This window comes from Mobula hypostoma, chromosome 2 (assembly GCF_963921235.1).
Source record: "Mobula hypostoma chromosome 2, sMobHyp1.1, whole genome shotgun sequence".
Taxonomy (NCBI): Eukaryota; Metazoa; Chordata; class Chondrichthyes; order Myliobatiformes; family Myliobatidae; genus Mobula; species Mobula hypostoma.
Window position 1 is genome coordinate 157,034,398 of NC_086098.1, and position 14,791 is coordinate 157,049,188.

Sequence of the window (14,791 nt, forward strand, 5' to 3'; positions counted from 1 at the left end):
TTTGGCCACAATGAAGGATAAAAACAAATGCTTACTAAGTTGGAGCCTGGTGTTACAGGAATTTGATATTAAGATAAAACATATAAAAGGAACGGACAATGTGATTGCTGATTGTCTGTCAAGGGGTTAAACCTTAAAGTTCTCTGTATTAGCCGAATAGCTGATGACTACTTGTATATTAGTGTGTATCTTATAACGTGCATTCATGCCCATAATTTTTACCCCGGTAAAAATCCTTTTAAGGGTGGGAGTGCCATGTGTGACGCCAAGCAGAGCTACCAGACAGATGATGCTAATGAGAGAGATAACGGAAGACAATAGAGAAACATTCAAAATGCTAATAAGAGAGAAGAGAGAGATTAACGAGAAAGAAACACAATTCAGATATTGATAGGCCGGTTGCTTTGAACCTGAACTGTTTGAAGCTTGAAGGACAGGTGATACCCCAGCAGGGGGATAAAAAGAGCAGGTTTGCTAAGGCACGAGACACGCCATGAGACCCTGGAAAGAGCAGTATGCCCCCACAAGTTGGTGAGAGTTTGGAGGACCGGTTCGCGGGAACCGATCAGAGGCTCACAGGGTGTAAAGGTACGATTGGTGGGAACCTGGGGTGTGTGTCTGCCCTTGCCTGGGTGCCGGGTTCACCGCGGAAGAACAGTCGTATCCGGAACGGAGGGGTCACAGTCGATGACCACAGCGGGATTAGAAGACATCAAAAAGTCTGCCCGAAACCAACTGCGAAGACATCAAAAGGTCTGCCTGAAACCAACTGCATCTCTCACTCTCTCTCGCTCTCTCTCTCCCCAGCAGTACAACAACAGCGACTACTTTGAACTGCACTAAACTGAACTGAACTCTGCTTCACTTAAGACCGATCATTTTACCCCTAGACTGCGATAGAGCTTGGTTGATTCCTATTACCCTAGTTCTGTGCATATGTGTGTATTATCATTGCTAACCTGTTACATTTATATCCTTACGATTAGTGTACTTATTTCTTTAATAAAACTTTATTAGTTCCTAGTAACCACAGACTCCAACGAGCGTTCCATTTCTGCTGGTTTGGCAACCCAGTTACGGGGTACGTAACAACATAATTAAGCATTTCGATCGTGGTGAACGAAGTAAGGACAAAGTGAGTTTGGCTTGTGGAAGTTGACGAAGATGATATTGAAGAGGTTTTGGCATCCCATGACCAAGAACTGATAGATGAAGAGCTGATGCAAGAGGAAGAGGAAAGGATAACAATTGAAACTGAATGCAGTAGCGAACAGACCAAAAGTGAAGTCATCCAGGAACTGAACGTGAAGCAACTGCGTAAGATTTTCGCTGCAATGATAAAGTACGACTTTAATTTTGAAAGGGTACGTAGGTTTACGGCATATTTGCAGGATGGTTTGTGTGTTTACAACGAACTGTATGATAGAAAAATGCGCGAGGCTAAGCAGTCAGGCAAGCCTTCCACATCAGCCACAGCAGACGGCGAACCTCGACCTTCAACATCGAGGCAGGCAGACATAGAAGATGACCTGCCTGCCCTGATTGAAACGGATGACGATGAGATGACACCTCAGTGTCCCACCACCCCAGTGATCCCAACCTCCGGGCCGCGGGACTGATACATTGCCGCGAAGCATGCAGTGGTGCAGCGGTGGCCGAGAAGTGCAATGACACAACAATTGTAGGCCGCATCTCGGGTAATGATGAGTTTGAGTACAGAGAGGAAATTAAGAACCTGGTGGCATAGTGCGAAGACAATAACCTATCCCTCAACGTCAGCAAGACGAGTGAATTGGTTACTGACTTCAGAAGGAGTAGCGGACCACACAACCCAATTTACATCGGTGGTGCGCAAGTGGAACAGGTCAAAAGCTTTAAGTTCCTCGGGGTCAATATCACAAATGACCTGACTTGGTCCAACCAAGCAGAGTCCACTGCCAAGAAGGCCCACCAGCACCTTTACTTCCTGAGGAAACTAAAGAAATTTGGCCTGTCCCTAAAACCCTCATTAATTTTTATAGATGCACCATAGAAAGCATTCTTCTAGGGTGCATCACAACCTAGTATGAAAGAAGCTGCAGAAGATCGTGAACACAGCACAGCACAGCACGTCACACAACCCAATCTTCCGTCCTTGGACTCACTTTACACCGCATGCTGTCGGAGCAGTGCTGCCAGGATAATCAAGGACATGACCCACCCAGCCAACACACTTTTCGTCCCTCTTCCCTCCGGGAGAAGGCTTAGGAGCTTGAAGACTCGTACGGCCAGATTTGGGAACAGCTTCTTTCCAACGGTGATAAGACTGCTGAACGGATCCTGACCCGGATCTGGGCCGTGCCCTCCAAATATCCGGACCTGCCTCTTGGGTTTTTTGCACTACCTCACTTTCTATTTTTTATTTATGATTTATAATTTAAATTTTTGATATTTACTATTCATTTGTAATCCAGGGAGCGGGAAGTGCAGAATCAAATATCGCTGTGATGATTGTACGTTCTAGTATCAATTGTTTGGTGACAATAAAGTATAAAGTACTAAAGTACCCAGCACATCTTTAAGAAAGAAACCTGAAATAAACAAGCTAATTAATTAGGTGCCACCCGGCACGTAAGTGTTGGCCCAGATCAGAGGCGATTGCCGATTGCGTCACCTCTGATCTAGGCCACCATTTACGTGCCGGGCGGCACCTAATTAATTAGCTTGTTTATTTTGGCTTTTTTCTTAAAGATGTGCTGGGTGCATCTCGGTCACCGCTGCACCCCTGCATACTTCACGGATCGGTATCGGTCCGCGACCTGGAGGTTGGCGACCAATGTACCACCCCACCCTCTGACGACTCAGCCTAACACACCATCATCAGTGTGCTCGGCGCTGTCTTCCCGATTCCGGTAAGTGATACTACACTGTACATACATTATTTCTACTTTATATAGGCTGTGTGTTTTTATGTGTTAGTTGGTATGATCTGGCAGCTTCATAGCTTAAAGGTTACTGGAGAGAGTGTTTCTACCGAGAGCGCTTGCGCCGTGTTTCTGCCGAGAGCGCTTGCGTGAGATTTTCGCTGTGGTGGACAGTGCGGCAATGATTGTAGAAAAGTATTTCTACTTTATATAGGCTGTGTATTTATCACATCATTCCTGTTTTTACTATATGTTACTGTTATTTTAGGTTTTATGTGTTATTTGGCATGATTTGGTAGGTTATTTTTTGGGTCTGCGAACGCTCACAAATTTTTCCCATATTAATGAATGGTAATTGCTTCTTCGCTTTATGACATTCCGGCTTACGAACAGTTTCATAGGAATGCTCTACCTTCGGATGGCGGGGGAAACCTGTACGTATATATACATACACATACATGAGGGGTGATTGATACGTTCGTGGCCTAAGGTAGAAGGAGATGAGTTATTAACTTCAAACTTTCTGTATTTTCACTCAAAGAGTTGAACTGCACGTGAATGTAACGAGAGCCATATAACTCATCTCCTTCTACCTTAGGCCACGAACTTATCAATCACCCCTGCCGTGGACCACTTCTACAAAGAAGGGATCCGTATGCTCCACGACCACTGGACTAAGTGTATACATTTAGGAAGGGACTATGTTGAAAAATAAATGTGCTAGGTTTTCTAAAATTAACTCCTTCTACCTTAATCATCAATTATTATTGCTACTCTCCACTCAGCAATTTGGAAAGAATCTCATGAGCCAAACACAATGACACATATTTATAAAAATGGAAAGGGATAAAATGCTTTGGACCAGCAAACTGTTTTAAAACAATAAATATGTTGTATTATATATTCTCACTCTATCCTAAACTGCCCATCAAAACACAAGGTTTCAGCCAGGGTGGGAGACTTTGAGTGATTAACATGACTGGCTGGGTTGGGCCTTGTTTTCTTTGGCACAAGAGAAAGATTTAACTGAGGCTTATCAAATGCAGCAAGGATGAATAGGAAGCTCCTTTCTTCTTTAGCAAAGAGCAATACTACTAGGGGACATTGGTAGCAGGATCAGAGGAGCCAAACAAAACACGCCAGCATGGTGGGGACTGGAATACGCCACCTGAAAGGCTCGTGGAGTCAGAAACTCTTCAAGTATTTAATATCCGGATGAGCATATAAAATATGGTAACAAATAAGACTGTGGAAGATGAACTGATATATAGAGAAATCATGAGCTTTCCTTGCCCAGTATGATCATAACAGATCCTGTGTCATAAACTTCTCTAATTTGTGAAATTACACAAAACTGGAGCAAACAATCTCCCACTTTCAGATAAAATCTTCACTTCACCTGCTCTTCAAGAACTTTGATAAAAATTCTTGTAACCACCTCCTCTTGCCCCCACCTCCACTATACTCCCAAAATGAAACAACATTGATATATAATCCTCACTGCTTTGAATCCTAAGCAGTGGGTCAAAATCATTGATTTAGAACTTCAAACACTAACAACACAGTACATGGCTTTTGTTGTAAAGGAAAAAGTAATCATGTTAAAAATACTGTTGATTGAGGAGTATGAGGCAGTACAAAGGGAGAAAAACAAAATCAATGTTCTTTAACAAGTTTTGTCGCATCTCCCTCTAGCTGAGAAGGTAGATATGTTCTTCGTGTAATGTTTCCACAGAAAAAATAAAGAGCAGGAGCAACATCCTGGGTTAAGATCCTATTGTGCAGTATGAGTCCGAAATCTCATGATTCAAAAAATTGAAGTGTTAGTAATATAATGTTAATGTTTAAATACTGCAACCAATAGAACACTTCTAAGCTCAACACTCAACAAGAAGGTGCTCTTATACCCTGCAGCCAGCAGAACTGTGCTCAAACCCAGCTGATACTGTGAAGCTGTCCGGATGCACTGTGCTGGCAAAAGAGCAGGATGCTCCAAGCTGTTCTGCACAATGACCTGTGGTAAGAGAAAACTCCCAGAAGAAAAGGGTTGCAGCACTCATCTAGAAGCTGATGGAAGTAGGATGTTCCAATCCATCATACTAAGGCAGCTTCTTGTTTATTATTTAAGAATAAGGCAAATTTATGTGTACACAAACAAGAGAAAATCTGCAGATGCTGGAAATCCAAGCAAAACACACAAAATGCTGGAGGAACTCAACAGGGAAGGCAGCATCTATAGAAAAAAGTACAGTCAACGTTTTGGGCCGAGACCCTTCGGCAGGACATAATGCATATGTATGTACCATGAATGGCAAGTAACTATGAATGAGATCCAGCTATTTTCTAAAGATAGAGCTATCCAGGCAATGGACACTCCACATTACAAACCTCATTTACTCTCTGTAAATTGTTACGTACCCCGTAACTGGGTTGCCAAACCAGCAGAAATGGATCACTCAGTTGGAGTCTGGAGTACTAGAACTAAGAAAGTTTTACTAAGGAAACAAGCAACACAGTAATCGAAAGGATAATAAATGCAACAGTTCAGTGATGATAAACACACATGTGCACAGAATTAAGATAACAGCATCAATCAAGCTCTATCGTTGTCTAGGGGTAAATGACCAATTTCAAAATGACTCAAAGTTCAGTCCAGTTTAGTAGTTCAGTTCGCAGTAATCGTTGCCATGGCGGTGGACAATGTGGGGGAAGAGAGAGATAGAATAGGAACAACTCATCATTCAGAACGGCTTCACTCACAGACCAGCAGGATGGCTCACAGACCAGCGAGATGGCTCACAAACAGCTTTTTGGGCGGGTCCTTGGTGATGTCACCTGAGGTCACCGACTGTGACCCCTCCTCCAGATGCGGTCGATCCTCTGCAGTGAACCCGGCACCCAGGCAAGGGCGGACACACACCGGGTTCCCGCTGATCGTACCTTTCCACCCTTGTCGTTGTCCGGTACTTCTCACCACTCGTGAGAAGCGTACCGCTTCCAGGGTCTCGTTACCTCGGGTGGCGTGTGTGTGTGTCTTAGCGAACCTGTCCCTTTTTATCCCCCTGCTGGGGTATCGCCTGTCCATCACTTCAAACAGTTCAAGGTTCAAAGGGGGGAGCCGCTCCAGACAGCTCTTCCTCCCACATCCCTTCATTACACATCTCCAGACGCTGCTCCATTGTTCCTTATCTCTCCTTCCCCTGAGGGCAGGTGGCAGACCAACTGCTGATGCCACTGATGCTAGCCCAGGCCAGCAAACATCTTAATTTTATGTGTATTCTCGTAACAAAATAAAAATGTTTCATTTCTGGAAGCTTTATAAACGTGATTATCACATTCAAAACTTGCTGGAGTTTCATTAATGTAGATCAAAGTCTGTAATATCCACGGCATTCACATCAGAATACTCCATATGAACACAGATAAAACAGTGAACAACTCCAACTTCAAGATGGAACACGGACTGCCACTGCCATGTGGGCCTCACAGCCACCGCTCTGCACCAGATTGAGGATGCTATCTGGAGTGCAAATCTAGCCTCTCAGATTTACAATCACCTCCCCTCTAAAGAATCAGAGTATTAACAGCCTTCTAAAGCAAAAAGGATTACTATATCATGGTTTATACTTAATGGTTAGCAAGAACTTGGTGTGTTGAAGGGCCTGTCTCCAAGCTACATACACTACAACTTTATCACAAACCTTTGCTTGCAGAACCCAGTACGTCTCAGGCTTGAAGGACTGGATCTTGTCATGTCTTTCTACACAGAAACCAAGAGTGGGTGTCTGACAGGGTCCAAATGAGATGAGAGAACTGTCCAAATTCCCATATTTACCCTGAAAATATTTAGTCTGAAACCTGAAAAACAACAGTGAAAATGTCGGTCACTTACTGGAAAATAATAGCTTTGTGCCCTTTTAAAGGTAATTAAAGTTCATCGTAAAAACCTATCTGTGCATATGGTCTTTCAAATACAAAAAGGGTTTTTCTTTTGCAAAAACAATATCCCAAAGAGACTTATTTCTGTTGATAAAATACCAGTAGAAGCACCAAATGTAGAGGTAATGGATGGAGAGACAATTGATGGGCAGGCCAGTTGTCCAGATGACCTGCATCCTAGTTGGTTGACTGATGTAGGAAGAGGAAATAACACAAAAGTGCAACCTTCCCAAGGTGCGGAGGTGGTGTCAGAGTACAGGAAAATAGTAAGTATGTCAGCCTGGTTTAAAAAAGAAAGGACATCTTTTACAGTTCCTCTAAATGTATAACAGTAAACTGTATGAGGAACCCCTAAACACACATTTGTTCCTATATGCTCACTTTGGAAGTAGACACCAATAATTAAGCTGAAATGATCATTATTCTGCGATTCAAGTGCACATCACCAATTTCTGAAACCACGTTACAGGCTCTCTGCTCACACTTAAGGTTAATGAGCCAAATCATCAGGATTTCCGTACAGCTAGACACCGGATTATTGAAAATTTTACTGTAGCTACTTCTCTCGTCTGACAGTGAAATTTTACTTTTACAAAACAAAATGAAATTCAAAGCTATTGCTAGAATTATTAGAACCTTTTTTCTGTAAAAGTTTATGAACTAATTGAGCAATAGTGTCAAAGAAAAGGCAGTATTGTCAGAGAATAAATGGCATTTATTGTGGAGGATGATTAATTGAAGCAACAAGAGAACTTCCCAAGGAAGCAATATTATACCAAAGTTCACACTGACTTCAGGTTATATTGAATGAAAATTAGACTCATAGGCACTAGGGTTATTCTTTTGGATTATTTATTGACAAGTCAAAGGCTTTGGTTTGATGATGTTCCATTATCAGGCCAATCTACTTCTTCAGTATCTGTAAGATGCTGGCTGAACATTAGGCTTGGTGTTTCTGAACACTGTACATACTGTACCTTGTAAAAGCACAACCCACTCTCAGGTCAAGCTCCTGACGCGCATCAACTGACAGTGCTTCGTTCCGATTAGGTTCTCCCAAATGGTTCATGGCTTTGCTAATGTCACTGTCGGTTATAGCACTGAACTTTGCACGATATATCACCCTTTCATTTCCATGGAGAATGTTCATAACAGGTTTAACGGCATCCAGTACCTAAATGAACACAAAAACATACCACATTGCAAGTCTGAATGTAAAACAATACTTCCTTTTGGAAGATAAGCCAAATGCTCTATGATTTTCTGAAACAACAGACAGAGCACCTTGCAATAATGCTCTTTATTTCCCTTGGGGAATTGTTACTTCTAAATGGCAAACAAGGAAAACACTCCTGGACATTCTGAAGAGCTAGTGCACATACATTGGTTCTGTGCACTGTGCAGGTCACGGTTTTTGAAACTGGCATTTCCAAGAAATATCCAAAAAAAAATGTTTTGAGATTTAAGATTTCCTTCCAAATGTTTGCTCAGACACACTTGAATTAACTCCATCAAGTTACTAGGTGGCATATATAACACCATGAAAACACTGAATTGGGTTTTTTAAGTCATAATAAGAATGACTCTTCTCAAAGGACATTTTATCCTGCATCTGCAATATTGCTATAGTCAGGAAACACCTGGCATTAATCAAAACCAAGGAAAATTTAGAGAATCCACTCAGATAGCTTCAGGAGTTGTGTCTTTTGTGTCTGAATGGTACTCTACGCTACTAGCCATTACTTAGATGAAAACAATTACTAGATTCATAGGTACTAGGGCTCTTCTATTGACAATTCAAAGGCTTGGTTTGATAGTGTTCCATTATCAGACCAATATACTTCTTCAGCACCACAGTGAGTTTCATGCTATTTTAGATCAGTACATTCTCAACATCAACCATCGGTCAAAATAAAAATTTTTATTTTGGAAGACTTTCTTCTGACCTTTGGCTTGATTGTCAATGTATTAAAGCCATTCAAAACCTTTGGAACAGGAAGGACATATAATTCTTGCATCAATAATCATGCATATTTAGAAAATAAGCATATCTTGCTCAGTTAACTTTTTAAAGAAGAGTTTTCTAGAAAAAATGTTACTTCCTGAATATAGCGGCATTTATGTGTATATATTCCTCAAAGAAATCTAGTTTTATTAAACTTAAGACTATGTTGATTTTCATACTGTAAATTTTCACAGCCAACTGCCTGAAATTCAACACTAACAGATGTCACAATGAATCCAAAAGAACAATGATTAACAAGCAAATGTATTAGAAAAAAACTTCAGAACCCTGAAGCATCTTGCAAGTAAACTATTCTGAAGCTAGTTAGCTATCATTTTCAGTCTTCTCAAACTCCAAGTCTTTATGTCTAAATTATTTCTAATGACAAGAATTTCTTTTTGTACCATAAATTGCAATGGCCATCCTTGTCTACCAAAACACCAGGAAATGCACAAGGAACTGTCTTTTACGTGACATGAAAGAGAGGATTAAAAAAAATTTGTACCTCAAAGCAGATGTTTTCTCCTTCCTTGTCACAATCCAGCCAGAGGACAATGTAGTCAATGCCTCGCCCTTCTACCTGCTCAGAAAAAAGCAACTGTGTGAATAAATGGGACTAATTACACAAACTGACGCTTTGGTCTAATACTAAGGAGACTTCTGCCCTCACGATGAGAAGCTAAGAGTGAGCTCCAGTTTGATGGACATAAAGGATTCTTGGTACCATTTAAAAAATCATTGTATCTGTCATGCATCTGACCCTTACACACTGTAAAAACAGGGACACTTGTATCAGAATGCTGTTTCTGATTTTCAGTTTGACGTTCAAAATTATTGCCCCACGAAGACCTTGGTGAACAAATTTCTACCTCTCAGTCTAAATACACCACTATACAACCAGTGTTGGACATCCAAACCGACAGACCTCACATAGTAAGGATGCACACCTCTCCTCCTTCCCCATCATCCTCAACATAGGGGCCCCTCAGGGCTGTGTGCTGAGCCCACTGCTTACACACAACTGCGTGACCCGAGCGTTCACATTGTCAAGTTCGCCAGTCACACAACAGCTGTGGGACTCATCACAATGAGACTGCCTACAGAGAGGAGGTGGAAGAGGCTGAGGCCTGGTGCCAGGCACATAACCTCTTCCTCAATATCAACAAGACAAAGGAAATGGTAATCGACTGGAGGAGAACTCACATCACTCACACCCCTCTTTACACTGGCAGCACAGCAGTAGAAACTGCGAGCATTTTCAGACTCCTGGGAGTGCACATCTCACACAACCTTTCATGACCCCAGAATGAATCCTACACAATCAGGAAAGCTCACCGAAGTCTCTACTTTCTGAAGAGGCTGAAACGAGCTGGACAACACATCAATAGACCATAAGACCATAAGACAAAGGAGCAGAAGTCGGCCATTCGGCCCATCGAGTCTGCTCCGCCATTTTATCATGAGCTGATCCATTCTCCCATTTAGTCCCACTCCCCGCCTTCTCACCATAACCTTTGATGCCCTGGCTACTCAGATACCTATCAATCTCTGCCTTAAATACACCCAATGACTTGGCCTCTACTGCTGCCTGTGGCAACAAATTCCATAGATTCACCAACCTCTGGCGAACAAAATTTCTTCGCATTTCTGTTCTGAATGGACGCCCTTCAATCCTTAAGTCATGCCTTCTCGTACTAGACTCCCCCATCATGGGAAACAACTTTGCTACATCCACTCTGTCCATGCCTTTCAACACTCGAAATGTTTCTATAAGGTCTCCCCTCATTCTTCGAAACTCCAAGGAATACAGTCCAAGAGTGGACAAACGTTCCTCATATGTTAACCCTCTCATTCCCGGAATCATTCTAGTGAATCTTCTCTGTATCCTCTCCAACGTCAGAGCACATCCTTTCTTAAATAAGGAGACCAAAACTGCCCACAGTACTCCAAGTGAGGTCTCACCAGCGTCTTATAGAGCCTCAACATCACATCCCTGCTCCTATACTCTATTCCTCTAGAAATGAATGCCAACATTGCATTCGCCTTCTTCACTACTGACTCAACCTGGAGGTTAACTTTAAGGGTATCCTGTACGATGACTTCCAAGTCCCGTTGCATCTCAGAACTTTGAATTCTTTCCCCATTTAAATACTAGTCTGCCTGTTTATTTTGTGATGAGAATACACATAAAATTAAGATGTTTGCTGGCCTGGGTTAGCATCAGTGGCATCAGCAAGTGGTCTGCCACCTGTCCTCAGGGGAAGGAGAGATGAGGAACAATGGGGCAGCGTCTGGAGATGTGTAATGAAGGGACGGGAGAGAGAGCTGTCTGGAGCGACTCCCCTTTGAACCCTGAACTGTTTGAAGTGATGGACAGGCGATACCCCAGCAGGGGGATAAAAAGGGACAGGTTCGCTAAGGCGACACACACGCCGCCCGAGGTAACGAGACCCTGGAAGCGGTGCGCCTCTCACGAGTCGGTGGGAAGTACCGGACCTTAAACGCACAGGGTGGAAAGGTACGATCAACGGGAACCCGGTGTGTGTCCACCCTCGCTTGGGTGCCGGGTTCACTGCAGAGGATTGACCGCATCTGGAGGAGGGGTCACAGTCGGTGACCTCAGGTGACATCACAAAGGACTCGCCCGAAAGCTGCTTGTGAGCAATATCGCCGGTCTGTGAGTGGAAGCCGTGTCTGAATGATCAGTCGTTCCCGTTCTCTCTCTCCCTCCCCCCACCACGTTGTCCATCGCCATGGCAACGATTACTGCGAACTGAACTAAATTGGACTGAACTTTTGTGTCACTTTGAAATTTGGTCATTTACCCCTAGACAATGATAGAACTTGATTGATGCTGTTATCTTAATTCTGTGCACATGTGTGTTTATCATTGCTGAACTGTTGCATTTACTATCCTTTCGATTACTGTGTTGCTTGTTTCTTTAATAAAACTTTCTTAGTTCTAGTAATCCAGACTCCAACTGAGTGATCCCTTTCTGCTGGTTTGGCAACCCAGTTACAGGGCACGTAACAATTTCTTCTGCCAAAGTGCATAACCATACACTTTCCAACATTGTACTTCATTTGCCACTTCTTTGCCCATTCTTCCAATCTATCCAAGTCTCTCTGCAGACTCTCTGTTTCCTCAGCACTACCGGCCCCTCCACCTATCTTCGTACCGTCAGCAAACTTAGTCACAAAGCCATCTATTCCATAATCCAAATTGTTGATGTACAATGTAAAAAGAAGCGGCCCCAACACGGACCCCTGTGGAACACCACTGGTAACCGGCAGCCAACCAGAATAGGATCCCTTTATTCCCACTCTCTGTTTCCTGCCAATCAGCTAACGCTCTATCCACGTCTGTAACTTTCCCGTAATTCCATGGGATCTTATCTTGTTAAGTAGCCTCATGTGTGGCACCTTGTCAAAGGCCTTCTGAAAATCCAAATATACAACATCCACTGCATCTCCCTTGACTAGCCTACTAGTAATTTCCTCAAAAAATTGTAATAGGTTTGTCAGGCAGGATCTTCCTTTAAGGAATCCATGCTGAGTTCTGCCTATCTTGTCATATGCCTCCAGGTACTCTGTAACCTCATCCTTAACAATCGACTCCAACAACTTCCCAACCACCGATGTCAAGCTAACAGGTCTATAATATCCTTTATGCTTCCTTGCCCCCTTCTTAAATAGCGGAGTGACATTTGCAATCTTCCAGTCCTTCAGAACCATGCCAGAATCTATCGACTTTTGAAAGATCATCACTAATGCCTCCGCAATCTCCACAGCTACTTCCTTCAGAACACGCAGGTGCATTCCATCTGGTCCGGGTGGTTTATCTACCTTTAGACTATTCAGCTTCCTGAGTACTTTCTCTGTCGTAATCGTGACTGCGCACACTTCTCTTCCCTGCCACCCTTGAGTGTCCGGTATACGGCTGATGTCTTCCTCAGTGAAGACTGATGCAAAATACTCGTTCAGTTCCTCTGCCATCTCCTTATCTCCCATTACAATTTCTCCGGTATCATTTTCTATCGGTCCTATATCTACTCTCACCTGTCTTTTACTCTTTATATACTTGAAAAAGCTTTTAGTATCCTCTTTGATATTATTTGCTAGCTTCCTTTCATTGTTAATCTTTTCTCTCTTAATGACCTTCTTGGTTTCCTTTTGTAAGGTTTTAAAAACTTCCCAATCCTCTGTCTTCCCACTAATTTTTGCTTCCTTGTATGCCCTCTCCTTTGCTTTAACTTTGGCTTTGACTTCTCTTGTCAACCATGGTTGCATCCTTTTTCCATTTGAAAATTTCTTCTTTTCTGAAATATACCTGTCTTGCACCTTCCTCACTTCTCGCATAAACTCCAGCCACTGCTGCTCTGCCGTCTTTCCCGCCAGTGTCCCTTTCCAGTCAACTTTGGCCAGTTCCTCTCTCATGCCACTGTAATTTCCTTTACTCCACTGAAATGTCGACACATCGGATTTCGGCTTCTCTTTTTCAAATGTCACAGTTAACTTAATCATGTTATGATCACTGTCTCCTAAGGGTTCCTTCTCCTCAATCTCTCTAATCACCTCCGGTTCATTACACAATACCCAAACCAGTACAGCCGATCCCCTAGTGGGCTCAACAACAAGCTGTTCTAAAAGCCATCTCGCAGACATTCTACAAATTCTCTCTCTTGAGATCCAGTGCCGACCTGATTTTCCCAATCCACTCGCATGTTAAAATCCCCCACAATTTTCATAACACTGCCCTTCTGACATGCCTTTTCTATTTCCTTTTGTAATTTGTAGTCCACATCCCTGCAGCTGTTTGGAGGCCTATAAATAACTGCCATCAGGGTCCTTTTACCCTTGCAATTTCTTAGCTCAACCCATAAAGATTCTGCACCTTCCGATCCTATATCACCTCTTTCTAATGATTTAATATCATTTCTTATCAATAAAGCCACACCTCCCCCTCTGCCTACCTTCCTATCCTTTCGTTACACCGTGTATCCTTGGACGTTCAGCTCCCAGAGACATGCATCCTTTAGCCACGTCTCACACTCACAGCCCTCTACAGATGCGCAGTAGAAAGCATACTACATCTCTGCATGGTGTGAGAACTGCGCTGTGGTGGACAGGAAGGCTTTATAATTGTTAGTCAAAACAGTCCATTGCATCACAGCCATATATACAGAAAGTTGCCAGAAAAAGGCCAGCAATATCATGAAGGATCCCATCCACCCTGCTCATGGATTGTTTGTCCCTCTCTTGTCAGGGAGGAGGCTACATAGCATCCACACCAGGACCACCGGATTCAAAAACAGTTACTTTCCCTACAACCAGTAGGGTTGATCAACACCTCCACCCACGAACCCACCACTACTTTATCATTTCCTGTCAGAGTCACCTTATGTACTGACACTCCTGTACCATGCCTCACTTTATGCACATATAAGCTATCATGTATTTATATTTATTACAATTTTTAATTATTGTGTTCTTTATCTAAGTGTGCTTTTTGATCCAGAGTAATAATTATTTCATTCGCCATACACTTGTGTACTGGAAATGATATTAAACAATCCTGAATATTCTAGCAAAACATTAATGTCTCCATCAGCATATTCTAGTTATTAGTATATCGCTACTTGTGAAAGCTTGCTGCATGCAAATCAACTTGTAAGTTTATTTCCCCCACAATGGGGAGCACTTTCATAATACATTAAAGAAACTAGAAAGGCAACAGAAAAGGAAGTCTTATACTTCTTTAAGACAATAAACTCAAAGGTTGCATTTGTTGTCACACAAGCATAGAAACCAACATTTGAAGAAAAAGGTGAATCTCACACAAGTTATTGGAGTAGGCAAAAAGTTGGAATAATGTGGGAAAGAGTGAGGTTAGCCACTTTGGAAAGAAGAATAATAAAAAAAAATTTGGAAGAACAATGCAACA

At 42.5% G+C, this 14,791-nt stretch overlaps 1 protein-coding gene across 1 annotated transcript in view; it reads right to left on the reverse strand.

Annotated features, from left to right (window-relative positions):
* Positions 1 to 14,791, reverse strand: part of top3b (DNA topoisomerase III beta) — an 80,659-nt gene that overhangs the window by 42,401 nt on the left and 23,467 nt on the right. Inside the window, exons 4-6 of the mRNA XM_063040916.1 lie at positions 9,353 to 9,427; positions 7,820 to 8,016; positions 6,605 to 6,761 (exon numbers count right to left, since the gene is read on the reverse strand). Of these exons, the coding sequence (XP_062896986.1) occupies positions 6,605 to 6,761; positions 7,820 to 8,016; positions 9,353 to 9,427 (429 nt within the window). The remainder of the gene's footprint in view (positions 1 to 6,604; positions 6,762 to 7,819; positions 8,017 to 9,352; positions 9,428 to 14,791) is intronic.